The sequence below is a fragment of the Globicephala melas genome, chromosome 1, assembly GCF_963455315.2.
Source record: "Globicephala melas chromosome 1, mGloMel1.2, whole genome shotgun sequence".
NCBI classification, from domain to species: Eukaryota; Metazoa; Chordata; class Mammalia; order Artiodactyla; family Delphinidae; genus Globicephala; species Globicephala melas.
The window spans coordinates 36441335-36469275 of NC_083314.1; the positions used below are offsets into that span (position 1 = coordinate 36441335).

The 27941-nt window shown below is 48.9% G+C and overlaps 1 protein-coding gene across 1 annotated transcript in view; it reads right to left on the minus strand.

The window, feature by feature from the left end:
* Positions 1–2195: 2195 nt before the first annotated feature.
* The window catches only part of PLXNA2 (plexin A2), a 216672-nt gene continuing 190926 nt past the window's right edge, over positions 2196–27941 (minus strand). Inside the window, exons 18-32 of the mRNA XM_030872914.2 lie at positions 27341–27580; positions 20884–21027; positions 20374–20608; positions 18196–18338; positions 17252–17520; positions 15289–15355; positions 14928–15074; positions 14135–14294; positions 13673–13776; positions 9633–9732; positions 8465–8655; positions 6940–7109; positions 4218–4430; positions 3393–3543; positions 2196–2717 (exon numbers count right to left, since the gene is read on the minus strand). Coding sequence (XP_030728774.1) covers positions 2622–2717; positions 3393–3543; positions 4218–4430; positions 6940–7109; positions 8465–8655; positions 9633–9732; positions 13673–13776; positions 14135–14294; positions 14928–15074; positions 15289–15355; positions 17252–17520; positions 18196–18338; positions 20374–20608; positions 20884–21027; positions 27341–27580 — 2430 coding nt within the window. The 3' untranslated portion in view covers positions 2196–2621. The remainder of the gene's footprint in view (positions 2718–3392; positions 3544–4217; positions 4431–6939; positions 7110–8464; positions 8656–9632; positions 9733–13672; positions 13777–14134; positions 14295–14927; positions 15075–15288; positions 15356–17251; positions 17521–18195; positions 18339–20373; positions 20609–20883; positions 21028–27340; positions 27581–27941) is intronic.

Genomic DNA, 27941 nt, shown 5'->3' on the forward strand with positions numbered 1-27941 from the left:
TGTCCAAGCAGCCATGCCTCCATCATTCTCCCACTCCTCCAAAACCTTCAAGGAAGCATCCCCAGGGGTGGTGAATGGTCACCAAAAGTAGCTGCTGGGAGACACCCGGGTAGATGCCTACAGGTCGCAGTTGAGATGTCTAACTTTTACTTCTTGGTGGGGCAGAGCCCAGGATGCCAGTCTGAGCAGTGGTGTGATCAGAAAACCTTCATTCAGAGCTCGGAAGTAAAAGGAGAGTGGGCTGCACTTTTCTGTGGGCAGCACAGAGTCCCCTGCTCGCGTTCCTCTTGCCGTATCGCCTCGCCTTTCATCTCCATAAATCATGGGCTCTGAGCTGGTAAGCTTTGGGTATATGAAGGGCAAACACTTTGGCTTAGTGCAGAAGGCCAGTCATTAGGATTTCTTTCAGGCTATTAATAGGGCCCAGAGAAACGTTAACAGAAGTGGATTATCAGAAGAAAGTGGCCTTCACATGGCTGGTTGTGAATTATAATGAAAACAGCGAGTTTCCTGAGTATTTTGCTGAATGCTTTTCTTCTCCCATTTGTCGGCTGCATTCAGGCAAGAAACTGGAGCTGAGGCCAGGACCGGGCAATGTCTGCTGTGTGGTTAGCACAGTGATGCAAAGCCACACCCCAGCGATGGAAGCCAGCCCTCAGAGCTACCCCTCCTCCGGCCCTTTCCTGGCAATCCAATGTGGTCAGCAGAGCTTTTGGAAATTGGAAGTGTTTGGAGGTAAATCAGGGCCCAGAGAAGCCAGGGCCCAGAGTTAATTACAGCGGAAATGACCCTGGTCTGGTATCGCTGGGGGTGGCTGGACCCGATTCCCAGCATTGCAGCCCCTTGTAAAGTAGGAGGTGGGAAGGGTGGGCTGGTCCTCTCCTGCTGCCTCCCTTCCCACCCCTTTGCCTTTCTCTTGTCCTCCTTCACACTCACTCCGACGCTGCCTGCGGAGAAGTTGGAGCTGGCTGGATTCTTGCCAGGGTGGGAGGCCCGGAAACTCCGGTGGCTGTCCGGTCACTAGGGTCCTGCACCAGCGGAGGTGTCTTCCTCTGGATGCCTCCCACTGCCTTCCATGGGGCCTCAGGACCAGGGTGTGGAACTTTGGTCTCTTTATTTGGAAACTACACTCAGGACGGAGGGTCATCCACGGATTTAGGTGTCAGCAGGAGAGAGAGAAGCTGCCCACTTGTCCTTCAAACTCATAAGGACATGAGAGGCAGAAAGAGAGGCCGAAGAAGACATAACATGGGGATGCTACAGTCATCTCTACCGAGGCCAGTGCTCAGACAGACGATCAGGAGCTTCCGCATACGAGCGAAGGGCTGTCTCCCCTCTCTAGGCATGAGAGAATAAAAGACAGAAAGCACAACAATAAATACTGCAGCTTCTCGAACCTATGCTCTTCAAGTATTGCTTGCTGTAAACAGTGTTTGAGTTTTGTTTTCTTTTTAATTGCAAGAAACCACTGGCGGATTGGAGCAGAATCCGAAGCCAAACACCCACATCCCCAGGTCAGCTCTCAGACGGAATCTCCTGGAGGCCTGGCCCACGCGCCTCCAAGGCCTTTCCCCAGGGTGCCTGGTTTATGACAGCGACGGATGTAAGGCAGAGCTGCCCAGCATCCTCGGGAAGGCCAGGCCTCTGGTCTCGGAGAGGCCCACCTCTGCCCCACTTCTGGTAGTAACTTTAGGGAAACCCAAAGGAAAAGTACCAAAATCAGCTCCTCATTTGTGGAGGTTCGGGATTAAATAAAACAAAACAACCGAACAGTAGCAAAAAGCACTGGTACTCTACAGACACATATGTCCTCTGGAGATGAGAATACACAGGTGTGCGTATGTAAAGCTGTTTCCAGTCAGCCAGGTGGAGCCGCTCGACGGCTTCGCCAGTTGTGCAAAGGCTAGTGAGTCCTTCCCCACCTCTTACGGCTGCCGGGATAATTTCGGGTTTCACTGGCCTCTCTTTTTGCGAAGTGTTTGGTGCCAACTTGTGCTCATTCTTCTCCTCCTCACTTTTTTAAAACAACAATTCCGAAGTTAAGGAAACAATCATTTTTCCCTCTGCTTTCTCTCAGCATCTCTCTGTAGGCTTTTTCCGGCATTGGGAACCAGGAGTTATACGAGGAAGGAGGGACAGGGGTAGAAGAAGGAAGGGGGACAGAAATCAGAATTAAACGAAAGTTGGACGGGATGAACAGGGAAGCTTTTTGTTTTGTTTTATTTCTGGTTTTCCTTTTTCTTAAAAAAAATTAAATAAAGTTCTCATTATTTCCCCAATATACACTGAACGAGTTTTCATGCAAAGCAGCAGTCACAGAGGCAGAGCCGCGCTCAGTCGTGCCTCTCAGCTTGAAGAGCCACCTCCTCTGGGTCCTGGCGTCCCTCTCGTCCTCGCCGCGGGGAGATGGGGCGGATGACACCCCCGGTCTCTCCCTGCAGGAACAGGCTGTGACGGAACTTGGCTGGCGTGGGGAGACGGGTCCTCCCCTCTCCCCGGTAGGGGGTCTCAGGGGACAGCAAGTGCTGGGGCCCGATCCCCTTCACTTGTCCTTCCTTCTGAGATGCCCAGTGTGACAGCTTTCACGGGTCCCTCTTCCCAGGAACAGGAGACTCCATCGCTCAGCTCTCAATGGACATGGCGTTTATGAGCTGTTCCACCTTGTATGCCAGCCGCTGTCGCCGGGCCTGCTCGTCCTGCTGGAGTGCCCCAATGAGCTGAGGAACAAAAGCAAAGTGGGGGGGCAGACTCAGCATGGAAGAGGCCATTTTCCAGAATCCTATATCCTTCTATCTGCCTTTCCATTCTGCCCTCATGAATATAACCGTAAATAATTGAATGTATGTATGACATACAGATGTCATACATACATGTATGTGTGTGTATGTACATATCTAAAGTATTTAAAATGACATTTAGCATATAGCAAGTGCTATGTGTTAGCTATTATTATTACTACGATTATGTTCAGGTACAGTGCTAATGCATGACTTGTGAATCCTCTGGAGCTGTCCTCTTCAGGATCTAGTCATGTCCACCTGTCTGTCTGAAATGTAACTGACAGCATCTTCCCGACTGCAAAGAAGAGTCTGATTCGTTGTTTAAGAATGGATGAAATTAATCGTACACTTTGCACGGAAAAACAATTACATTATCAAATAAAGGTGTTATGTATTGCATGAACAATGAAGGCAAGACAGTGGAAGGTGTAAGAAAGCACTGAATGAATCAGGAGAGGATAGGTTGCCTTCTAAAAGCACGGTGATGACTTTTTGACTCCGTGAATGTGTTTTCTGAATTACCCTCCGTTGCTGTTATTAAAGGATGGAGCCCTGCTTTTTGTTTAACCTGCTTTGCCCCCTGTGTGCGCCCTTCCCGGGGCCCTGACTCACCTCTTCGCTGTACTTGCTGACGTAGGAGTAGATCTCGTTGAGGGCACTCAGCATGTTGAACTCCACGGCGTGCAGGCGGGATTGCTCGGCGAGGTAGGCGTTCATGTCCTGGTCACTGATGGCGGGGAGCTTGGCGATGTCTGCGTAGTATCTGCCGTACAGAGGACAGGCTCCTTGGTGGGGACTCAGCAAATACTGCCTATACCTACCCTGGCCCCAGAACCCTTGAGACCACAGTTGTCCCCAGCTGCTCCTGCTTCCCTACTTCTCTTCTGACGAAGCTTCCTCTGGCCTCTTCCCTCAAGCTGAGGTTGGGGCCTGGAGGCTGGTTTTCCCTAAGGTTGGGGCCTGGAGACTGGTTCTCCCTAACTACTAACTTTCCAGGGTAGTTAAAAGCCCAGACTCTGACCAGACTCCTTGTATTCAAATTCCAGCTCTGCTACCTGCCAGCTGTGTGACCTTGGGTAAGTTATTTTGCCTCTCTGTGCTTCAGTTTCCTCCTCAGTAAAATGGGGATGATAATAATACCTACTTTACCACTCTGCTGGATACTTTAGTGAGGTGATACACACAACATCTTTAGCACAGTGCTGGGTGCTTAGCGTGTGCTCAGTAAATGGTAATTAGAATGCTAATGAGCTGACTTGAAGGGTACAGAGCTTCCCTTTCTTCCCCCAGCAGGAACTTTGGACAAGAGAGAAAAAGGTGATCATGAGGTCCCAAAGGCACCACAAACATGGTTTTGAGTCCTCGGTCAGTGAAACCCAGAGGAGGGAATGCAGCAGGCATTCAGGGCCACGGGCCTGTCCTGAGGGCGCTACTGACCTTTCCACCCAGCTCTTGTAGCTGGGGATGTCCTTGGCATAGAGCAGCTTGTTGGAAGGGGAGTCCTTGCCCAGCCGGTGCTCTGATGTTGAGCAAGAGTCCATGAAGGTCTGGGCCACCACAGAGAGGCAGGCGTCCGTGATGCTGCCCTTGTGGATGTCAAAGACGAACTGGGGGTTCTTGATCACGTTCACCCAGAAGCGCAGAGGGAGGCTGTAGGAAACAGCAGAGCAGAGTCTCAGGGCTGTACCTTGGCCGTGCCCCATGCTGTTCACTAACATTCCTCCCTCCCCCACAATTCTCTCTCGAAGGGCAAGAGAATGAAGTCACAGAAAACTGGTCCAGCCTGGGCTGCCAATTTAGGCTAAGCTGTTACTGATGCTGGGAGAAAAGGAGAGGCACTATTGCGCCCTAATGGGGTGCTGACCCTGTTCTCTAACAACTGAGAGGTGGGCGTGGGTGGCTTTGTTCCCTCATGGAGGTCTTTTCCAAAGGCCTCTGTGTCCCCAGGGAAGCCCAAGTACAGAGGGCTGCACAGTTTTCCCAGAGGTTCAAACAAAGCCCCCAGGCTCCCAGAGTCCCTTCCCAATGCCTGTGGCCATTATCCAGAAGGATGCAGTGGCAGCCCCAGCACGGGCTCCGAGTGGGCACAAAGGGCGCCACCTGTGCTCCCCACCCAGCCCGGCTGCCCAGCCGCTTCCCAGGGCTGGCCCGGCCTGGCTGGGCTGAGGAATGGGCTCCCCTGGGGGCAGCTCTTTCACGACTCTCCCCGGGGCCGTCTCGGATCTGGTCAGGGGCAGAGGAAGAAGAGGAGGCCATTGTTGGCACGCTGGGAATGACTCACTGGGACTCCGAGTTTTTCCCACCCCAAGAGGAACTGATCAGTCATTAGGAGAGTTCTTTCTGCAACTTGGGAATTTATAATCGGAGGAGAATGCTTTTTCTCTGCTCCTTAGGCCATAAGGAGGATAAGCCCATTTACTCCCCTTCAAAACCAGAACAGCTGCTGTTTCTGCTGCCTTTTCCAACTTGGCCCTCTCCTCCAGCTGCCTGCAGGCCCTTAACTCTTTTGGATCCTCTGTGGAATGAGCCCTGTCCCCGGCTTGTCCTTCGGGCCTGAGATGTTTCAGCCATCCAACCTACCTCCCCCGTCTCCTTCATTTTCTCTTGATTCTCCTGGACCCCAAACTTTCCCAAATGTCTCAGTTCACGCCAAGTCTTGGGAAAGATCAGCTGTGCCCACTCCAAGTCCTTCCATTATGATTTCTGCTTATCCTTCCAAATGCAACGGGATCACTCACTTTCCTTAACCCGGAGGGAGTGGCCTGGGCTGAGAGGTGACTCCTCTCTTCTACCTCCCCTTCCCCCGGCAGCTTTGGAAGCTTCTAATAGTCTTTCCTGGGACATTAGGGACCTGAGGTCTGGCTAAGGGGACTCTCCCCACCACAACTCCAGAGTCTGCTCTCCAGGGTATGACTTGGGCCTGGCCAGAAACAAAGGGCACAGAGATGGGGATAATCCAGAACGTTCTCTTGATTCCCTTGAAATTGCCACTCCCAGCGCTGGACTGAGGATCCGCCTAAGCAAAGGGAACAGCCATGGCCCCGGCCCTGGGAATGCAGATGAATGAAAGGCCTGTCCCAGTGACCTGCACTGGAGGCTCCTCACCCCACGACCACCAGAGCCTCTTCATTTCACTCCACTGTGATCAAAGCTGCAGACTTTGGAGCGCTTGGCAACCACAACACCCCGGAAAAGAAGGAATATATGGGGTTCGGGGTTGGGTTTTTCCAAAGTGTTTTGCTGGTTGCTAGGACTTTTGATTCCCAAATAACAGCCGGGGCCCATCTGTGCCGGCTCTGTTTTCCGAGGAGATGGCTGACTCCAGACAGCTGTGTGGGCTGCCTGCCCAACCCAAATGCCTGGACCCCCTCTCTCCCCTCTCTGTGCTCTTTTCCTGAAGGAAGGCTTTTACTCTGGCTCTTGGCCAGGCCCTTTGTGACCTGAAAGTCGGTCTTCAGTGTGGTCTATGGTCCAGGTTCAAAACCCAGGAGAGAAACGTCTTGCGTGAAGAGCCCGCAGGAGCTGTTTCTCCCAGTGCTGGGTTTGGCTGCAGAGGTTACCTTAGGGGAGACAGTCACGCCTGCAGGACGTCCTGCCTGCTGCTTCCTGAAAGCCATGGCGCCGGGGTAATCACTTGGCCTTAAGGGATCACGTTTGCAATGACAACCTCGTAGTTGGTGGGCTCAAGTCTACAGCAGGTGCAAGCTCTCTCCCAGCACTGGCCAACTTCCCCAGGGTCTAAGTTTAATTCAGGGCTTCCCCATTTCAGGAAGCGCCTTAGGTTCTGCCGTGCTTAGAATGCCCCACAACGCCTGTCTGTGAAGCTCTGCTGCTAGGTCTCAGATGTGGCTCTTTGTGTAGGTTCCTCCAGCTCCCTTTCCTAAGAAGTTAGGGAGGACGAGGCACGTCCCGGAGAAGGCTCTGAGCCTGGAAGGGCAGAGCTCTGTCCTGGTGCCAGGCTCTATGCCCGGCAGGGCCCACTTGGCGCCTGGGGACCACATCTGCTCTGCGGAGCATATGTTTGTCCCAGGAACCTTGGATTACTCAGCCACAGCAGAGAACAGGCTCTGCCCATCTCCCTGGTCCCTGCTAGTTCTCACGCCCCGCAGCTTGCAGCCTCGCCAGGCTGCAGCTCTCCCTGGGCTCCCCAGGGGGTTACCAGTTGCTCTTCCAGGTGTGCCGCACATCTGTGTCGTGGATGCTGTGCCTGTCCGCCTGCTCATCCAGGAAATCGAACATGTACTTGATGGCCAGGGGGAGAGCGCTGCCCCGGTGCACGGTGCTGAACAAGGTCTCAAACAAGTCATCCACGAACTTCTGCAGCGTGCCCTGGCGGAGGGGTGGTGGGAAAGTATGAGGTGGGGGAGGGGAACGGGCAGCAGGTGGGCAGACCAGATGGTGCCTTGGACCGATCCTGCCTTGGAGATTTGTCTGCAACGCCAGGCTGTGCAGAGTGTGGTGGGAGTGGGGGTGGGGGTGGGTGTTAGGCAGGTGGGAGGGACTGAATGGGCTGCAGATTCCTGGCCAGAACCTCCTCCAACCTGCGGCCACATGCCACATTTCTGCTTGTGTCCGTGGCAGGCGGGTGTGGGTGTGGGGAGTCTGACTGAAGACAGCAAATGCTCTGAGCCCAGGCTTCCAACGGGGAATGAAGGGCACAGGCCGGTACAAGAACAAAATGGAGGGCTGGACCTTTCCAGCGGGAACAGGGCAGGACTGCAGAGGGTCTCACAGGAAGGTGTGAAGGGCCCACCATGTGAGTGGCCAGGGATAAGCAGTGTCTGGAGTGGGGACTGGGTGAAGGGTCCAGGTCCAAGAACGCTGAGACACAGCCCTGATCACAGGGCCTTGGAGGGAACCTGGGGCAGGGACAAGGCTGGGCCTGGGGCCCACAGTTTGCTGATTCAAAAATCACCTCTGAAGGTCAGGAAAATGTCCAACCTTTTGGTGTCTCTTTGTTGGTCTCTTATTAGCATATTAGGCAAAGCAAAATTTGAGACGCATGGTCTGATGGTGTATTTCTGAGGCACTTCAGGGAGCAAATCTGAGAGGCCACTGTATTAGAATTTCAGCCACATTTTTGTGGGGTCAGTGGGGGACAGTACTGGCAAATACGGGCTGGATGATTGCTATGCATATATAGGCAAACTTTTCTCTGCTAGGGAGGCTAGAACACAGCTTTAGATCATAGCTTCCAGCACTGCTGCTGCCTCGCTTCCATGAGCATCTGGGGTTAGATGAGATGGGATGGGGAAAGGGAAGCCTTCTCTTGGATACCAGAAGGACCAGGCCTTCATGCTTTTCCTCCCACTGTGGCCAGAAAGTGGGTAGAAAAGACACTGATGGAGGAAGTTGGCATATCTGTCCATCTAATACCAATAAAAAACCCCAATGATTTCCTAAGGGTTGTAGAGGCCCGAGGTGAGACCGTCGATCCTCTGAGGAGTAATGGCGGTCCTATAGGGTGAGCTAGGAGGAAAGATGTCATTGTGATTTTTGCCAAAGGGTAGAGAACAGCAGTGGCCTGATCTCCTGGGAAGCCTGCCCCAGACCTGGACCTCCTTGTCCAAATGTGTTACCTTGAAGGACAGACTCCATGCTGTCCTTCCTATGCTGTGGGCTGGGTGGGGGGTAGGACACACCTCTGAGGAGGCCTTCCCTGGGCTGGGCAGGGCAGGAATTACCTTGGTGGCCAATAGCCGGGTCAGGTAGATCTCGGACACCATTTTGCTGCCCCGGTCACCCTCCTTCTGGTCCCCATGGTCGTGGTTCTTCACCAGATGCCACACCTTGACCCCACTCTCCAGGTCTGGGGTGATCATGGGGGCCCGAGACCGCAGGCTGTCGGGACTGCCTGTGTACCTGAAGGAGGAGTCTGAGGAGAAGGGGGCAGCGGAGGCCTGTGAGCGACTAATTGCATCATCCTGGCTTGTAGAATCCTTCTAGAATCCCTGCCCACCTGCTGCACTCACTCAGAATAAACCAGTTTCAATTGGAAGGGGACCCTTGGGGTTTCATATTTGGTGGGTTATTTTATCGATCCTTGGTTGGCATGAGAACAGCCTGAAATCTCTTTGTCAAAAGAGGACCTAGAAATTCTGTGAGCTGGAGTGGCCCTTGGGAATTTGGGAGTCCCTCATTCCCGGATGCTTCCAGCAAAGAACAATCAATAGGGAAAATGTCAACCAGATATTCTCATAGAGGCTTGAATAAAAGTCTGGATCCTAAGGGCTGTGAGTGGAAATGCTCCCTCTCGGGAGTCGACGAGCTCCTTCTTACTTGGGGCCCAGAATATAGAATTGTCTGAGCCCCTTTTGGAGCTGCCAGCTTCAGTCCTGAGGTGTCCTTTAGCTGGACAGCCCAAAGCCTAGTGCTATACAGAACCAGAGGAAACAGAGTCAGAGAGAGTGAAACACCACAACCTCATTGCCCAGAGGGCACTGGGGACCCTAGCACTCCTCAGGGGTGGAAGGGCTAGGATGGCCAATTGACTGCCCAAATTGGGACATGACTGAGAGCTAAAGGGGGCACTGTTAATAATTCAGTCAGGACGATAGCATAAACTGGGACTGGGTTATGTGAACCCCCCCATCCAAGAGCCTCCCTGAGTGTGGGCCCTTCAAACTGCTTCATCAGACCTGGGCTCTCAAAGGAGGGGTGCCGGGTACCACCTGCTGCCACAGCTCTGAGGAGACAGGCTGCTCCGAGGATGACTGGTCCAGGGAGAAAGGGAAGCCTTTGACTGCAGGCTGGCAGCAGTACGGGGCTCCTGCTGTCAGAAGGGACGGTGAGTAGCCCCTGGGGGTCACAGAAGACTCCACTGGCTGCCCAGGCTACCTTTCTGGTCCTCACCGTATCTGCTGATGGACGTCCGGGAGATGCTGGCAGAGGCAGGGATGTTGTAGGAGGAGGTCTGTTTGGGGACCAGAGCCACCACCGATCTGTCTGATACCTGAGAAGGGTATGAGAGATACAGTTCAGGTGAATGTTGGTATCTTGAGGAATAAAACTGTCAAGTACTTCTAGAAAGCTATGGAATGGGTTTAGGTAGAGCGTAAGGAGATCAGAAATGCTACAAATAACAATTCCTGCTTTTCAGTATGGTAGCTACTTGCCACCTGTGGCTATTGGGCTCTTGCAATCCAATCAGTCCAAAGGGAGATGCCCTGTAAGTGTCTGAGCTCAGGTACGCTATAAATATACAATACACACTGGATTTCAATGACTTAGGATGAATAAAAGTACACAAACTGTCTCATTAATAATGCTCATATTGATTACATTCAAATGACAATTATTTTAGTTCAGTTGTGTTAAATAAAACATTAACATTACATTCATCTGCTTATTTTTACTTTTTAAATGTGACTAGTAAAACATGTCAAGTTATACGTGTGGCTTGCACTGTATTTCTATTAGAGGGAGCTAGTGTAGCCCAGCCTGCCTTGAGCTCTGTGAGTTACATACAACTATCCCCATCTTAGAGATGAGGAACTGAAGCATTGAGAAGCTAAACGACACCTTCAAGTTCGCACAGCTAACACACGATAGAGCCAAAATTTGTCGCCCGGACTGTCAGGCTCCAGAGCACATGTTCTCCTCATTGCATCCTAATTTGGGATTTTATTTCAAGACACACTGGTCTGAAGCCCATTTTCCCTTTTGGTTCTGATTTCCTTCTGGCCTGGGTCCTATAATGGCCCAGTCACCTTGAAGGTCTTCACCACAAGACAGCTGCTCTTGGGGAGTCAGCAAGAAAGAAGGTGTCTTGCCTGTAACCTGTGAGGTTGCCCAGGCTCAGCACCCAGCCTGCAGGGAAAGGGCTGATAAATGAGGAGCCATATTGAAGACATTTGGGGCCATTTTCATTTAAGGTTACCCTCCATCCAATAAAAACAGAGAATCCCCAGAATTGTGGCGATCCAATTAAACCCCTAATGCAGAGGGAGTAAAACAGCTATAATAATGTTATGGGCCATAAAACATTCCTATTAAACCATTTTTTACTTTAACAATTTTTATGAACTTTATAAGTTTGATTTATGGCTGCACCAGTCGTAAAACCATCTTTCTGGGTCTTAAATTGTCAGTCCCTCTCTCCCACCAAAAAAAAAAATTAAATTTTGGGAAGTCAAACTGTAAGTGACCATTAGCACTAACGAGATTCCCCGATAGCCCGTTTTAGTAGTGCTGTTTAATTTCACCCTCCCTATAAATCTGCGGGAACCCGGGCAAGTTTTTAAAAATCTCTTTGTTAATTAAGATCATGCAGATTTCTCTCCTGTAGGGGCTCCAAGGACCTTTGACTCCTGGGAGGGTAACAAGAGGTTGACGCTTTGACTTGATGGCATAAAGCTGCAGGGGCCAGGGCTCTTCACAGTTGCCAATGCGTAGTTACTTCCCAGTTGGGGCGGCTCCCCAGACTGCAGGCAGCTTGTACCATCAGCACTAGGTCTGTAAAGGGGGGGGCTCCCCTGGCGGCGCAGTGGTTGAGAGTCCACCTGCCGATGCAGGGGACACGGGTTCGTGCCCCGGTCCGGGAGGATCCTACATGTCGCAGTGCAGCTGGGCCCCGTGAGCCATGGCCGCTGAGCCTGCGTGTCCGGAGCCACCTGTGCTCCGCAATGGGAGAGGCCACAGCAGTGAGAGGTCCGCGTATCGCAAAAAAAAAAAAAAAAAAAAAAAAAAAAAAAGGAGGAGGAACTCCCCACCTAGGACTTTCAGGAACTCTCTTTGCAATTGAAATGATACACGAAAGCCTGGCAGGAGCAAGGGTTTATTCTCCCAGGGAGAACAGATTATGTTATCATTTATGGCTTGTCGTCACCTAAAGGGAGATTCACAAGGTGACTGGAATGACCACAGTTCAACTGAATTCCAGGTCTCATCACTAAATCTCCCTTGTCCTTAGTCTCCAGTCTTTCTCTTGACCAACAGGTGATGCAAACCCGTGGGCAAGATGCCTGGCTGGGTCTGACCTTGCCTCTGCACTTCGTAGCTACATGACTTCGGGAAAGTCACTTAACCTCTCTGCACCTCAGTTGTCTCATGTGTCAAAGGGGATAATAATCGAGTCTAGGTTTGTTGCGAGGATTAAAGGCATTAGGACACGTAGAGGCTGGGAGCAGTGGTGCCTGGCGCCCAGTGACACTCAGTAACTGCTGGTATTACTGTTGCTACTATGAACATCATCATCATCATTGTCTCCCAAAGGGAAGAATAATCCCTCTTGTCCCCTGTCACTCAGGGCTAGCGTGTGGGAAGAGCCTTGCACAAAGTAAAGCTCGGTAAATATTTGAGGAATGAATGAATACATGAATGATAAATGACATCGGGGAATTCAAAGTGCTTTGTAAGATGAGCACTGTTAGAACAGAATATTCCATTCTTCTGATTGGGAGTCATAGGACAGACAGACCAGTAACAAGCATTAGAGCACCAAAGACAGGAGAGCGGCCCCGTTCCTGCCCTGGAGAAACTAACAATTTGGGGGCATAATGCTCATTTCTTTTGCACTTTCTTCTTCGGTTCTAATTGGTTCATTAAAACTGTTCTACGAAGCCCAGTGTGAAGTGGGGTTGGGGGCTGGGGTGGAATCAACAGAGTGATTATAGCTACTATGGAGTGGTATATACATCCTGGTATACCTCACCTGTGGTTTCTCATACTTCCAACCACCTTCACAATTTGGGGTCATATCTCCATTCACTGATGAGGAACCCAAGGTTTAGGGAGATTAAGTCACATCACCAGTGAATGGGGAAGCAGGGGTTTAAATAGAACTCACAAATTCTTTTCTCTGCCCACTATACCACACTTACTCCATTTAGGGAGGGGGTCCAGGCAGAGTGTCAGCATGGGAAATGCAGGCCAGAAAGGGGGATGGAGCCTGGAAGGGAGCATTTTGGGGTTTCCCCAGTGCCCCTCTCTTTCCTCTGTGCCCCAAGAGGCTCCCAGGCAGGTCCTGCTGACTGTTAGGACCCCCAGCCTCCTGGTCGTTGGCAACTCAGTGCTTAAGAACCCAGCCTGCCAGCCCCTCCGCACCCTCCCCGTGTGAGGCAGGGACAGAGGATGATGTTATTAACCAGGCAATCCCACAGGGTCCTGCTGCCCAAGGCGCTTCCTCTGGTTGGTTTAATTTCCCTCACTGTCGCTCATCTCCAGCTTCTATTTTAGTATGTTTTTCGAATCCCAACCAGCCTACCCGTGCTTAATCTTACAGAGACCCCCAGCTGTGAGTGGTTACCATGAGAAGCAAGGGGGGGTGAGAGTAGATACCTCTCGGGATCTTTTGTTCTTTTGCTGAGATTTTTTTTTTTTTTTGACTGTTCCATTCAATGTGTCTGCCTGTGTGCTAAACACTCTACCTACTATATTCAATCTATTCCTCACAATTTTATGGGGCAGGGATCACCATTAACTCCATTTTAGAGATGAGAAGAATGAGAGCTTAAGCAACTTCCCCAGGGACACCAGCTAGTAAGTGGCAGAATATAAGACCCAAGTCCCTGCTTCGTTGCAGGTGAGACGTGTAAGCCGCGTTAGTAAGAAAGCAAAGAGAAAGCAGCAGGAGACTATGCAGCTGTCTGTGAAAGATGCTATGTTTCTGCAGGCGAAGAGCTACACTCTGTACAGGATAGGAATGTCCAGCCCAACCCCACACCAGTTCAGTCAGTTTCTCAGGGTGAGTCTAGACACTCGTGTTTTCGACAGCTTCCCCCAGTAATTCTAATCAGCAGCTGTGGCTGAGAATCACTGCTCTAGACTCAGGCAGGAGGTGGAGAGGGGAGAGAAGAGAACCCTTTTAGGGCTTTGAGGGCCTTAGAGCAAACCTTAGAAGGAGGGGACATTCTGGGAGGGCAGGGGTCCCTGACGCAAAGCCCTGCCCTCACCTGATAGTGCATCAGCGTATTGAGCCGCTTCCAGTCACCCTCGATCTTGGTGGTGATGTCCTCGTCCTGCAGCACGACCCGGGCAATCCGGCCTTGACGCCACTCTGGGTGGAGGGGTGGTGCAGGAGCAGTGTGAGGGGCGGGGGCCGGGACTGCCCAGTCGTGGGGTCCTCTAGGGGCCTGGCAACCCCGGCTCCCTCAAGCTGGTGCAATGACAGTGTTTCAGGCGTCTGGGGCTCCGGGGGTGTCAATGCTGGCAAAAGCATGGGCCTCCCCAGAGGTGGCCACATCTGAGTGGGCAGTGTTTCAGGCACGCATGTCACCTGGCCCCTCACCTGGACGGGACCCAGTCATGCCCCGACGAGGGGCTGTCTGCGGGGCAGGGCTTCCCCCCCACACCCCTGCCGTAGCCCAAATGCCCTCCTGGAAGTTGCCCTCACACTCCAAGGCCAGGTTTCCTACCCAAGTCCATGTCAACAGCCCTCGGCCGCTGGGAGTAGGGCACGTTCTTGTAGACGGCATCGAGAATCTTCTCTTTGACCTGCGTGATGGTGTCACAGTTCAACACCTTCACTGGGATCTCCGGACTGTTCTCGTTGTCAGGGTTGACGCAGTTCAGGATCTACAGATGGCGATGGAAGAGGGACAGGATGCGAGTTGAAGGAGCCATTTGGGGGAGAGGGCGTGAGGCCCTGGAGCCTTCTCTTACCCAGGCTCCCCCTCCTCACTGGAGAAACGGGAGTCCCTCTGTCTGTGTCTCAGTTTCTCTCACCTTCTAGCCATCTGCCAATGACAGCTTGAGTCCTTCTGCCCACCTCTCTTTCTCAGAGAGACAGGACTCTACTTTCTAGCCCCTGATGGCTTAGGGGAGGCTGTCATCCTGGGTGGAGACGTCCTGGGGGATCAGGGGTGCCTCCAGGTGTTGCAAGGGCTGGCCTCCCACTTCCCCGAAGCCTCTATATTAGAGATCAGCAGACTTCTTCCCTGTCATGCTAATTTCCCCACAGCTAATGCTGAGTGATCTAGGGTAAACGCAGGCGATGCAAGCTCTTTAGGCCCAGCCAATGAGATAGGGGAGGAGGGGCCCAGGCCTGTGTGTCCACCCTTGGAACACTTGGCATGCCCCCTGGACTGGCCCCCAGGCCGGCCTCCCAGCCTCTTTATTGACCCCTCAAACTGGCTTTGTGGTGAGAAGGCAGAGCACAGATTAGAGGCAGGAGGTCCGTGCTGTCCCCTGGGCTTCCTGCCTCCTCACCAGGGTCTTGTAGTCGATCTGCTGCCGGATGAGCTTGTCCTCGCTCAGGGAGTAGCGGGCCTCGCCCGTGATGGCATCGATGGGGCCCTTCTCCATCTGCTGCTTGATGGCGCAGTACAGCATGAAGAGCGGCTCCCCCGCACACTCCTGTGGGCGGACGCAGGGCGTAGGTGGCGGGGCACCAGCCTCCTTCCCTCCCTCTCCCGACCCTATTTCTAGGCCCGCTTGGCTTTGGGGCACCCAGCCAGGTAGGTTTCTGTTCCTAAGGGGGGGTCCCCATGCAGCCCTGATGGCCAGGCTCAGAGGGGCAGCCCCCCATCTTGCTCTCAACTCCCAGTTCCTGTCTCACTCCCAGTCTCACCTTCAGGAACTTGTGCAGGAGGAAGGCAAACCAATTGGTCAGCATCTTCTCAGCCACGGACTCTGTCCTGGGGAGGCAGAAGGGATAAGGGCAGTCCTTTATGGAGGGGTCTAAGGGTGGGGGTGTGCCTAGCTTGTTGTGTGGACCAGGGTTCAAGAGAACAAGGGCATGAAAGAAGCCAGGGCTGGGGGCCAGGACACTTGTCCTGTCCCAACGCTACCAGTAATGAGAAGTGAGACCTTGGGCTAGAGGCTTCTTTCTGGACCTCAATTTCCAGCAAAAATGGAGTGGTGCTATGGGTCTGCAGACACAGGGACCAAGAATACCATCCTCTTACCCTCTTCCAGCCTCAGGGTGATGGAGTTTCTATGTCCCTTTGGGATTTCCTGCATGTCTGAATATCTGCATGTCCACAAGGTCCCTGGTACCTTCCCCTCCAAACAGAGTCAGACTGCCTGGGTTCAAATCCTGACTCTGCTGCGTACTGGCCTGTGTGATCTTGAGTAAGTCATTTCCTCTCTCTGGGTTCAGTTTCCCCATCTCTAAATGGGGATGATAATAATAATAACCATCATCATCATCATCATCATCTATCCCACAGGGTTGTTGTCAAGGTTGAATGAATTAATGTATGTAAAGTGCTAAGAATAGTGCATATACCTGCTCGCTGTCATCACTGTCCTGCGGGGTCGTGGATCCCAGACCCTCAGGTAAAGAGCAGTGTGTGCAAGTGTTTAGCTGACAGGGGATCTGCCTCTGTAAGCACCACCCCTTCGTCCTGCCCCACCCCCATCATCCCAGGCTGCAGATCTGGGGACCTGCGGAGGAACGAAGTGGCTGTGACAGACCCGCAGTGATGGGGATGCCGGAGGGGTATTTTAACTCGCTGGACGTGGTGCAAATAATACCTTCCGGTTGCCGTAAATCCCAGGCATTTGCCAGGGCTGCTCAGCAATGCGGGCCTGGGAGAGAGTGACAATGGCAGGAGAAATTGTGGCTCTCTCCCTGGCCCCTCCCAGCACCCTCTCCCTGCATTGTGCCTGAGATTAGCTCTAATTTAAATACAACAGTTCTTAATGAGAGTTTCTAATGCTCAGATTGGCAGAATGGGGGCTCTGTACTCATAAAACAAAGCTATTCTTTCTCCCTCCTCACCCCACATGGGGTCTGGAAGCCTGAGATCTTGCAAGGAGAAGGCTGCCGGGAAGGCAGTGAAATGGAGGTGGCACATTCCAAGCCCTGCTGCCAGCTGAGCTCCAAAGCTGTGCTGGGCTCCCCAGGGCCCCCAGAGAGGGTAGGCTCAGGGATGGATGGCCAAGGTCTCTGACCCTCTTCCCTGCCAGGAAAATGGCAACCGAGGAGGGAGTGGTGGTGGATGCTGGTGATTCAGATCCAGGAAGCCGGGCACTGATGGGAGAGGCCACACCATATCTCCAGCCGGGTGCTGTCCAACAGAGCCCCTGCTATGATGGGAATGGCCTCTATCTGTGCTTCCGATATGGCGGCCACTGAGCACTTGGGATACAGTTAGTGCAATGGAGGAACTGAATTTTACATTTTCTTTTAAATTAATGGTCACATGTGCTACTGTGTTGGACAGTGAAACTCAGGATGCATGGGGAGGGAGACTTCAAGACAGGTATTATTAGTGCCATTTTGTTCACGAGGAAACTAAACAGCAGAGTGGCCACATCACTGGCCCAAGATCACACGACTAGCAGGTAGCAGAGCCGGGGTTCAAGCTCAGATGCTCTGGGGCCTGTGCTCCTGCATCACGCTCAGCACCTGCAGACACGGCACAGCCACCCGGACTGAAGGAAGATGAGACTCTGCACTGGGAGCTGCAGGGACACAGGCCTTCCTGGGTGGGGGCGCCTTCTCGTGGGACCCACACTAACCAGCCCTGCCCCCCCCCCCGGACGTCCCTGTTTAGATGCCTCCCCGCCCCTGGCGCAGGTCAGACCTCCGGAGAAGCAGCTTGGGGTGGTTCTTGTTCTCCAGGTTCTTATCGATGAGGTCGGAGAGCAGCTGCTTGAGGACGTCGGTGGCGTACTCCAGGCGGCCCTGCAGGCCGGTCATGATGAGCGAGGCCACGTTGCCGCGGTCCCGCATGGAGAAGCTGCGCTGCAGCTCCAGGGTGCGGATGAAGGTCAGCAGGAACACCTTGTTGTTGATGAGCTGGGCGAAGAGCTTCAGGGCCTTCTCCACGTGCTGCTGCCCGTTGCCCTGCACCTGGGATGGGTGTGATGGGCGTGGCTTCAGAGGACGAGCTTCCGGCTCTCCGGGAGGGTGTTGGCTGATGACGATGCCAGCTATAGGACCCTCTCCATGACGCCTGTAACCGCCCCACCCTCGGTGATGTAGGAATAACTGGTCCCTGAGGTCTGCAGTCTGCTCTGACTTCCCCCTGGGTTGAGAGGTTGGGCTCCAGGTAGAGACCTCAGAGAGGATGCTATTCATCTGATTTTCCCAAGGATGCAACACAATAGGAGATACTGCAGCAGACTAGCTTGGTTTACTAGTCTCCCCTTAATCTCCTCTGCCCTGATTTATTATCTTTAGTAAAACAAACTGAGAAATGAAAAAACAAGCCTCACAGAATCATAGGTCTTTCCTTAAGCCAGCTTAAATCCATTAGGAAATGAGGCAGAATCTTAATTAATTCAGTCATTAATTAAAAAATGACAAATAATCAGCTTTCCCCTGGAATCATCCCAAAGAGCCTGGGTGCCCCCCCCGGCTGTGATTTTCCTGGTTGGAAAAATCCCCGTTACGGTGATGCTTCTACAAGCTATTTCTCCTCCTCACTCCTGACCTTCTTCTGAGCACTGGGCCCCATTGGCATTTCCTAGGAAACCCAGGCCCCACGTCCCTGCTGGGCAGCTGGGCGAGGGAGGCGGCTGTTACCTCCAGCTCACGCAGGACGGGATGGTCCTCAATGCCAGGGAACAGGACTCGCATAGCATAGGTCCGATAGTCCAGGTAGGGGATTCCTGAGCGGTCCAGGTCACTGGTCAGCTCGTTGATGTCTGTCTGGAGCTCGGCAAAAGCTATGAAAGTGCAGTGGAGACAGGGAAGCTCAGGAGGGGAATGCAGGCCGGGGAGGGGAAAGGCGGGAGAAGTTCGTGGAGGAGGGAAGGGCCAGGTGTAGAGACAGGGAGGGTTATAGGGGTGCGTCTCCAGGGGCGATGAGATATCTCCAGTCTGCCTTTCTTAGGTGGTGGGACTATGGGTGATTTTTATATTATTTCCTCCTCTATGCTTACCTATAATTTTGAATTTTCTTCCTATGTATTATAAGTGTAGTTAAAACAAAGGAAGCCCATGACTTGGGTCATGCAGGTGATACAGGTGCTAGAAGCAGGTGAGAGGCAGTGGTCGAACAGATCAAACAAAGACCAGAATAGGTAGCTTTGCTCCCCTTTTCCAAGCAAGAGAATAAAGCAAGATGCAAAAACCTTGGGGGAAAATGAAAATCAAAACCACCATGAGATACCACTTCATACCCATTAGGATGGCTACTATAAAAAAAGTGGAAAATAACATGTGTTGGCTAGGATGTGGAAAAACTGGAACCCTCATATCTTGCTGGAGGGAATGTAAAGTGGTACAGCTGCTCTGGAAACCAATTTTGTGATTCCTCCAAAAATTAAACATAGAATTACCAAATGACCCAGCAATTCCTCTCCTACATATACACCCAAAAGAACTGAAAGCAGGGACTTGAACAGATGCTTGTACCCTCACGTTCACAGCAGCATTATTCATGATACCAAAAGGTGGAAACAACCCAAATGTCCATTGATGGATAAATTGATAAGTAAAATGTGGTTTATATACCCAATGGACTATTATTTAGCCTTAAAAAGGAATGAAGTTCTCTCAAATGCTACAACATGGATGAAACTTAAAGACATGATGCTAAATGAAATAAACCAAACACAAAGGGACACATACTGTGTGATGCCATTTATATGAGTTTCCTAGAGTAGTCAAATTCATAGAGACAGAAAGTGGGAGAGGAGGATGAGGGATTATTGTTTCATGAGTACAGAGTTTCAGATGGGGAAAATGTGGAAGTTCTGGAGATGGATGGTGGTGATGGCCACACGATACTGTGAATGTACTTAATGCCTCTTAATCTCTTTTTAAATAACCAATTAACTTCTGTGCACAGAAGTGGAGAGAGCACTAGGGTGCAAAGATAAGAAAGTTAAAATGGTAAATGTTATGTTATATATATTTAACATTCACACTCACACATGAACGAAACTGAGAACACCACCAAACCCAGACTTAGGGAGCCCTGACCACCAGGCCCTTGGCCAAACAGGGGCTTCCCCTTGGTGGCAGACCTGTCTCCTGACGCCCTCCTTGCTCCTCCCCAGCCCTGGCGCTGGGAGGAGCCTGGCCCACTTTGCCCCAGCCCAGCTCTTCCCTTTCATCCAGCAGAGGGCTTGTTCTGATCTTGAAGTTTGCAGCAAAAGGAGAAGTCTTTTGATTCCTAATTGAGATGTTTACCCAGGGAGTCTTCCAGGTCCTCAGCCCAAGGGGACACCAGGTAGCTGTGGTTGCTTGGGAGACAGAAGAAACACTGTCTCCACCACCACAGCCTGGGATGCCCTGCAAGTGGCCTTCAGAGGCTCAGCCTGCAGTACTGGCTGAAGTCACAATGTGGGGGAGGGGATGGGGTGGAAGGGAGGGCATGTGCTCTCACCTTTCCTGCTGCTCCAAGGCAGCCAGGCAAAAGGAGCTGTCACTCCTACGTGGGGATCTAGAGTCTGAGGCAACAGGGCCCAGGAGGCTCTGACTGTGGGGAGACTGCGGTCCCGGGAAGGAGAGTAGGCTGGGCCAGACTGTGGGATGAGTCAGGGCACAGGGGGACAGAATAATGGGATCAGGTCTGGGGCCTTACTGTGGGCATTTTAAGGGCAAAGGAAGTTTAAGAGAAAACAGAGGTCAAAGTGGAGCAGGGTGGCTTGTGGTAGAAGAGATGGGAGCAAAGATGAGAGCTATTTTAGGGAGGGGGGTAATAAGGCTGGTGAGGAAAGAGGGTCCCAGAAACGAGGGAGTGCCTCCACTTACCTTCCTTACACTCCAGGGCCACACGGGACTCCAGGTTGTCCATCTGCATTTGGAGCCGCTTGAGAGTGAGGTCATTTTCTCGAGACTTGCGCTTGTAGGCGATGAGCACAATGATGACGATGATGAGCAGTAGGCTGCCGCCTGCCGCGATGCTGACGATGGCTGGCAGGGTCAGCAAGCTATCTGAGATGACACTCACCGAGCCGGGCGAGAATACCATGCCACCCACGTGGACCTGTGCATGGCACACACACGGTCACTGTAGAGCCCTGGCATCCAATCCTTCTTGATTCAGAAAGGGCATGAGAGACCACAACCACACAGTGCAGTCTGGATACAAAACAACTTCCTGCTTATCATCTGCCTTTCTTTTCTTGTGTTCTTAGCTCCTACCCATTTTAATATAGCACTTTGTGATGAGGAGATATGGAGGAGGTTGAAGACCCTTTCTTTATGACAGATTATACATGAAAGATGAGAAGGGGAAGAATAATAAGACGGTTCACTCACCATGACCTTGTGCTGCCCAGTGAGGTTGGGAGGCTCGCAGAGCAGTTGTGTCTCGGACACAGTGACAGTGCATGGGGTCTCTCCAATCAGCACAGTGTAGTTGAGTTTGGCACCTCCAGAAGCAGGAGGGCAGAGGTTTTTGCCCTGTAGGTAAGAGCAATCTTAATAGGAATAATTGACACATGTGCACAGAAGTTAATTGGTTATTTAAAAGGAGATTAAGACCAGTCCCTCCCATCAGGAAGCTTCCACAAGCCTCTTAGATAGCCTCATCCACCAGAGAGCAGACAGCAGAAGCAAGAAGAACTACAATCCTGCAGCCTGTGGAACAAAAACCACATTCACAGAAAAATAGACAAGATGAAAAGGTAGAGGGCTATGTACCAGATGAAGGAACAAGATAAAACCCGAGAAAAACAACTTAATGAAGTGGAAATAGGCAACCTTCCAGAAAAAGAATTCAGAATAATGATAGTGAGGATGATCCAGGACCTCGGAAAAAGAATGGAGGCAAAGATCGAGAAGATGGAAGAAATGTTTAACAAAGACCTAGAAGAAATAAAGAACAAACAAACAGAGATGAACAATACAATAACTGAAATGAAAACTACACTAGAAGGAATCAATAGCAGAATAACTGAGGCAGAAGAACGGATAAGTGACCTGGAAGACAGAATGGTAGAATTCACTGCTGCGGAACAGTGAATGAAAAAGAAATGAAGAAGAATGAAAAGAATGAAGAATGAAAAGAAATGAAGAGAGCCTAAGAGACCTCTGGGAAAACACTAAACGCAACAACATTCGCATTATAGCAGTCCCAGAAGGAGAAGAGAGAGAGAAAGGACCCGAGAAAATATTAGAAGAGATTATAGTCAAACACTTCCCTAACGTGGGAAATGAAATAGCCACCCAAGTCCAGGAAGCACAGAGAGTCCCATACAGGATAAACCCAAGGAGAAACACGCCGAGACACATAGTAATCAAATTGGCAAAAATTAAAGACAAAGAAAAATTATTGAAAGCAGCAAGGGAAAAACGACAAATAACATACAAGGGAACTCCCATAAGGATAACAGCTGATACCTCAGCAGAAACTCTACAAGCCAGAAGGGAGTGGCAGGATATACTTAAAGTGATGAAAGGGAAGAACTGACAACCAAGATTACTCTACCCAGCAAGGATCTCACTCAGATCCGATGGAGAAATCAAAAGCTTTACAGACAAGCAAAAGCTAAGAGAATTCAGCACCACCTAACCAACAAACACTAAAGGAACTTCTCTAACTGGGAAACACAAGAGAAGAAAAGGACCTACAAAAACAAACCCAAAACAATTAAGAAAATGGTAATAGGAACATACGTATTGATAATTACCTTAAACATGAATGGATTAAATGCTCCAACCAAAAGACACAGGCTTGCTGAATGGATACAAAAAACAAGACCCATATATATGCTGTTTACAGGAGACCCACTGCAGACCTAGGGACACATACAGACTGAAAGTGAGGGGATGGAAAAAGATATTCCATGCAAATGGAAATCAAAAGAAAGCTGGAGTAGCAATAATAATATCAGATAAAATAGACTTTAAAATAAAGAATGTTACAAGTGACAAGGAAGGACACTATATAATGATCAAGGGATCAATCCAAGAAGAAGATATAACAATTATAAATATATATGCACCCAACATAGGAGCACCTCAATACATAAGGCAACTGCTAACAGCTCTAAAAGAGGAAATCAACAGTAACACAATAATAGTGGGGGACTTTAACACCTCACTTACACCAACGGACAGATCATCCAAACAGAAAATTAATAAGGAAACACAGCTTTAAATGACACAATAGACCAGATAGATTTAATTGATATTTATAGGACATTCCATTCCAAAACAGCAGATTACACTTTCTTCTCAAGTGCGCACAGATCATTCTCCAGGATAGATCACATCTTGGATTACAAATCAAGCCTCAGTAAATTTAAGAAAATTGAAATCATGTCAACCATCTTTTCTGACCACAACACTATGAGATTAGAAATCAATTACAGGGAAAAAAATACACAAACACATGGAAGCTAAACAATACGTTACTAAATAACCAAGAGATCACTGAAGAAATCAAAGAAGAAATCAAAAAATACCTAGAGACAAATGACAATGAAAACACGATGATCCAAAACCTATGGGATGCCGCAAAAGCAGTTCTAAGAGGGACGTTTATGGCTATACAAGCCCACCTCAAGAAACAAGAAAAGTCTCAAATAAACAATCTAACGTTACACCTAAAGGAACTAGAGAAAGAAGAACAAACAAAACCCAAAGTTAGCAGAAGGAAAGAAATCATCAAGATCAGAGCAGAAATAAATGAAATAGAAACAAAGAAAACAATAGTAAAGACCAATAAAGTAAAAGCTGGTTCTTTGAGAAGATAAACAAAATTGATAAACCATTAGCCAGACACATCAAGAAAAAGAAGGAGAGGACTCAAATCAATAAAATTAGAAATGAAAAAGAAGAAGTTACAACAGACACCCCAGAAATACAAAGCATCCTAAGAGACTATTACAAGCAACTCTATGCCAATAAAATGGACAACCTGGAAGAAATGGACAAATTCTTAGAAAGGTATAACCTTCCAAGACTGAACCAGGAAGAAATAGGAAATATGAACAGACCAATCACAAGTAATGAAATTGAAACTGTGATTAAAAAGTTTCCAACAAACAAAAGTCCAGGGCCAGATGGCTCCACAGGTGAATTCTATCAAACATTTAGAGAAGAGCTAACACCCATCTTTCTCAAGCTCTTCCAAAAAATTGCAGAGGAAGGAATACTCCCAAACTCATTCTATGAGGCCACCATCACCCTGATACCAAAACAAGACAAAGATGCTACAAAAAAAGAAAATTGCAGACCAATATCACTGATGAATATAGATGCAAAAATCCTCAACAAAATGCTAGCAAACAGAATCCAACAACACATTAAAAGGATCACACACCATGATCAAGTGGGATTTACTCCAGGGATGCAAGGATTCTTCAATATACACAAATGAGTGAATGTGATACACCATATCAACAAATTGAAGAATAAAAACCATATGATCATCTCAATAGATGCAGAAAAAGGTTTTGACAAAATTCAACACCCATTTATGACAAAAACTCTCCAGAAAGCGGGCATAGAGGGAACCTACTTCAACATAATAAAGGCCATATACTACAAACCCACAGCAAACATCATTCTCAATGGTGAAAAACTGAAAGCATTTCCTCTAAGATCAGGAACAAGACACGGATGTCCACTCTCACCACTATTATTCAACATAGTTTTGGAAGTCCTAGCCACGGCAATCAGAGAAGAAAAAGACATAAAAGGAATACAAATTGGAAAAGAAGAAGTAAAACTGTCACCGTTTGCAGATGACATGACACTATACATAGAGAATCCTAAAGATGCCATCAGAAAACTACTAGACCTAGTCAATGAATTTGGTAATGCTGCAGGATACAAAATTAAGGCACAGAAATCTCTTGCATTCCTATACACTAATGATGAAAAATCTGAAAGAGAAATTAAGGAAAGTCTCCCATTTACTACTGCAACAAAAAGAATAAAATAGCTAGGAATAAACCTACCTAGGGAGACAAAAGACCTGTATGCAGAAAACTATAAGACACTAATGAAAGAAATTAAAGATGATATCAACAGATGGAGAGACATACCATGTTCTTGGATTGGAAGAATCAATATTGTGAAAATGACTATACTACCCAAAGCAATCTACAGATTCAATTCAATCCCTATCAAATTACCAATGGCATTTTTTACAGAACTAGAACAAAATGTCTTAAAATTTGTATGGAGACACAAAAGACCCCAAATAGCCAAAGCAGTCTTGAGAGAAAAAAACGGAGCTGGAGGAATCGGACTCCCTGACTTCAGACAAAGCTACAGTAATCAAGACAATATGGTACTGGCACAAAAAGAGAAATATAGATCAATGGAACAGGATAGAAAGCCCAGAGATAAACCCACACACCTATGGTCAACTAATCTATGACAAAGGAGGCAAGGATATACAATGGAGAAAAGACAGTCTCTTCAATAAGTGGTGCTGGGAAAACTGGACAGCTACATGTAAAAGAATGAAATTAGAACACTCCCTAACACCATACACAAAAACAAACTCAAAATGTATTACACACCTAAATGTAAGACTGGGCACTATAAAACTCTTAGAGGAAAACATAGGAAGAACACTCTTTGATATAAATCACAGCAACATATTTTTTGATCCACCTCCTAGAGTAATGGAAATAAAAACAAAAATAAACAAATGGGACCTAATGAAACTTAGAAGCTTTTGCACAGCAAAGTAAACCATAAACAAGACGAAAAGACAACCCTCAGAATGGGAGAAAATATTTGCAAATGAATCATCGGACAAAGGATTAATCTCCAAAATATATAAATAGCTCATGCAGCTCAATATTAAAAAAATAAACAACCCAATCCAAAAATGGGCAGAAGACCTAAACAGACATTTCTCCAAAGAAGACATACAGATGGCCAAGAAGCACATGAAAAGATGCTCAACATCACTAATTATTAGAGAAATGCAAATCAAAACTACAATGAGGTATCACTTCACACCAGTTAGAATGGGCATCATCAGAAAATCTACAAACAACAAATGCTGGAGAGGGTGTGGAGAAAAGGGAACCCTCCTGCACTGTTGGTGGGAATGTAAATTGATACAGGCACTTGGAGAACAGTATGGAGGTTCCTTAGAGAACTAAAAATAGAATTACCATATGACCCAGCAATCCCACTAGTGGCCATATACCCAGAGAAAACCATAGTTCAAAAAGACCCATGCACCCCAATGTTCATTGCAGCACTATTTACAATAGCAAGGTCATGGAAGCAACCTAAATGCCCATCGACAGATGAATGGATAAAGAAGATGTGGCACATATATACAATGGAATATTACTCAGCCATCAAAAGGAACGAAATTGGGTCATTTGTAGGGACGTGGATGGATCTAGAGACTGTCATACAGAGTGAAGTAAGTTAGAAAGAGGAAAACAAATATCGTATATTAACACATATATGTGGAACCTAGAAAGTGGTACAGATGAACCGGTTTGCCGAGCAGAAATTGAGACACAGAAGTAGAGAAAAAACAGATGGACACCAAGGGGGGAAAGCGGTGGGGTGGTGGTGGTGGTGGTATGCTGAATTGGGAGATTGGGATTGACATTTATTCATTGATGTGTATAAAATGGATGACTAATAAGAAAAAAAATCTGATAGTGGAATGGACTTGGAATCTTTCATCACCTTACACGGTTCCTTGAACTTTGTAGGTGTCTGAAATAATATTCAATAATTCTCTGCCAGCTGTTGATCTTAATGAACTAAATAAGGCTTTTGTCTTAGCTTTCTTAATAAGTTATAACACAGAGAAAAGTGCATAAGTTTAACTATAAACTTATGACTTATGTGAGTTATCTGAACTCCCATTAGTATTACCACTACTCAGATCAAGAAACAGAATTTTCCCAGGATCTCGGAAGCCTTCCTTATACCATTTCCTCATCATGACCCCTGCTTTCTGCCCCCAAAGTAACCATTATCTTCACCATAAATTTGTTTTGCCCAGTTTTGAATTTTTAAAAAAGAAACCATATAATGTATATCATTTTATGTCTGCCTTGTTTTGCTGAATATTGCTCATGAGTTTTATTTCTGTTGTTGCTTGTAGCAATGCTCACTTATTTTTATTGTCTTCTATATTTTATTATATAAATGCAAAATATATTCTAATGTTGATGAACAAAATAAATAAATAAAAATAAAAAGAGATTAAAGAGGTGGGGTAAGGGGAGCAATGCAAAAACCAATGAGTGACTCCATGGTAAATTTTTGGAGAGGACTTCTAACAGCCACAATTTAGACAGAAAAAGAGAAAACAAAGGGAAGAGAGAATGAAAGGGAGGAAGAGAGTGGTAAAGAGAAAGGAAGCGGGGACCAAACAGTAAACAAGTGAAAGTTTGGGGGAGGATGCAGGGGATAGAAGTGAAAGTGGTAGAGTAACACACACCTGGAAGGATGGTACCAGGGGACCGTGACCTCTTCACATCTGAGGGCAGTTACTGCGGCCACGGATGGGGTCAATAAAGGACATCGTTGCTTCCAGTGCACTGCAGGACTTTTAGGTCCCAAAGCTCACAAGGACACACAGAAATACTCTACGGTGTTCCTTGAGAATCCCAAGTGCAAGATATGTCACTCAATGGGTCGATATGTATAACCAAGCTCCCTTCACAGGGAGGTGACACCCATGTGAGCCCGTGTGCATCGAAGGGAGGCCAGGCCAGGAGAGGGGTGCTCCGGCCACCCCTGCGCGTGGCAGGCAGCCATCCCACCCTCCTACCTTCAGAATGATGGGGGATCCCGGCTTTTGATCCAAGACCCCAGTGGGGCTGAGCAGTTCAAAGGTCGGGTTGGGGTAGTAGATGAACTTGGTGTCGTTGTAAATCAGCAAGGACTGGACATTGTTAAAGACGAATCCAAACTCGTCCGGCCGTTCCACGGTGTCTAGGCCGGGCCGGTAGTCCGTGGTCAGGGAGGGTGCCAGGCAGGTCAGGGTGGTGGTGTTCACAACCTTGCACACCTAAAGGGCCCAAGAGCATGGCGTTCAAACACCCAGCAGGTGATGGTGGGGGTCACACTGCTGCCCTCCCACCCTTTGCTTGTTTTGGCCGGTCTCCAGTGGGCTACTTGCTTGAGGAAAAGGGCTGTGAAATTGTTTGTTTTTTTTTCTTTTTTGGCAGGGAGGGGCGTGTTTTAACTTCATTTATTCATTCACCAACACTGAGTGAGCACCTACTTTGTGCCAGGAATGGTGCCAGTAGTTGGGCCATCCGTGAAACAGTCTCAGTCTATCGGGGAGACAAATGATTTGACAAGCATTACAGTGCAGTCCTGGCAGAGGGCCTGGAGCACAGGAGGGGCACCAGCACTGTTAAATGCAT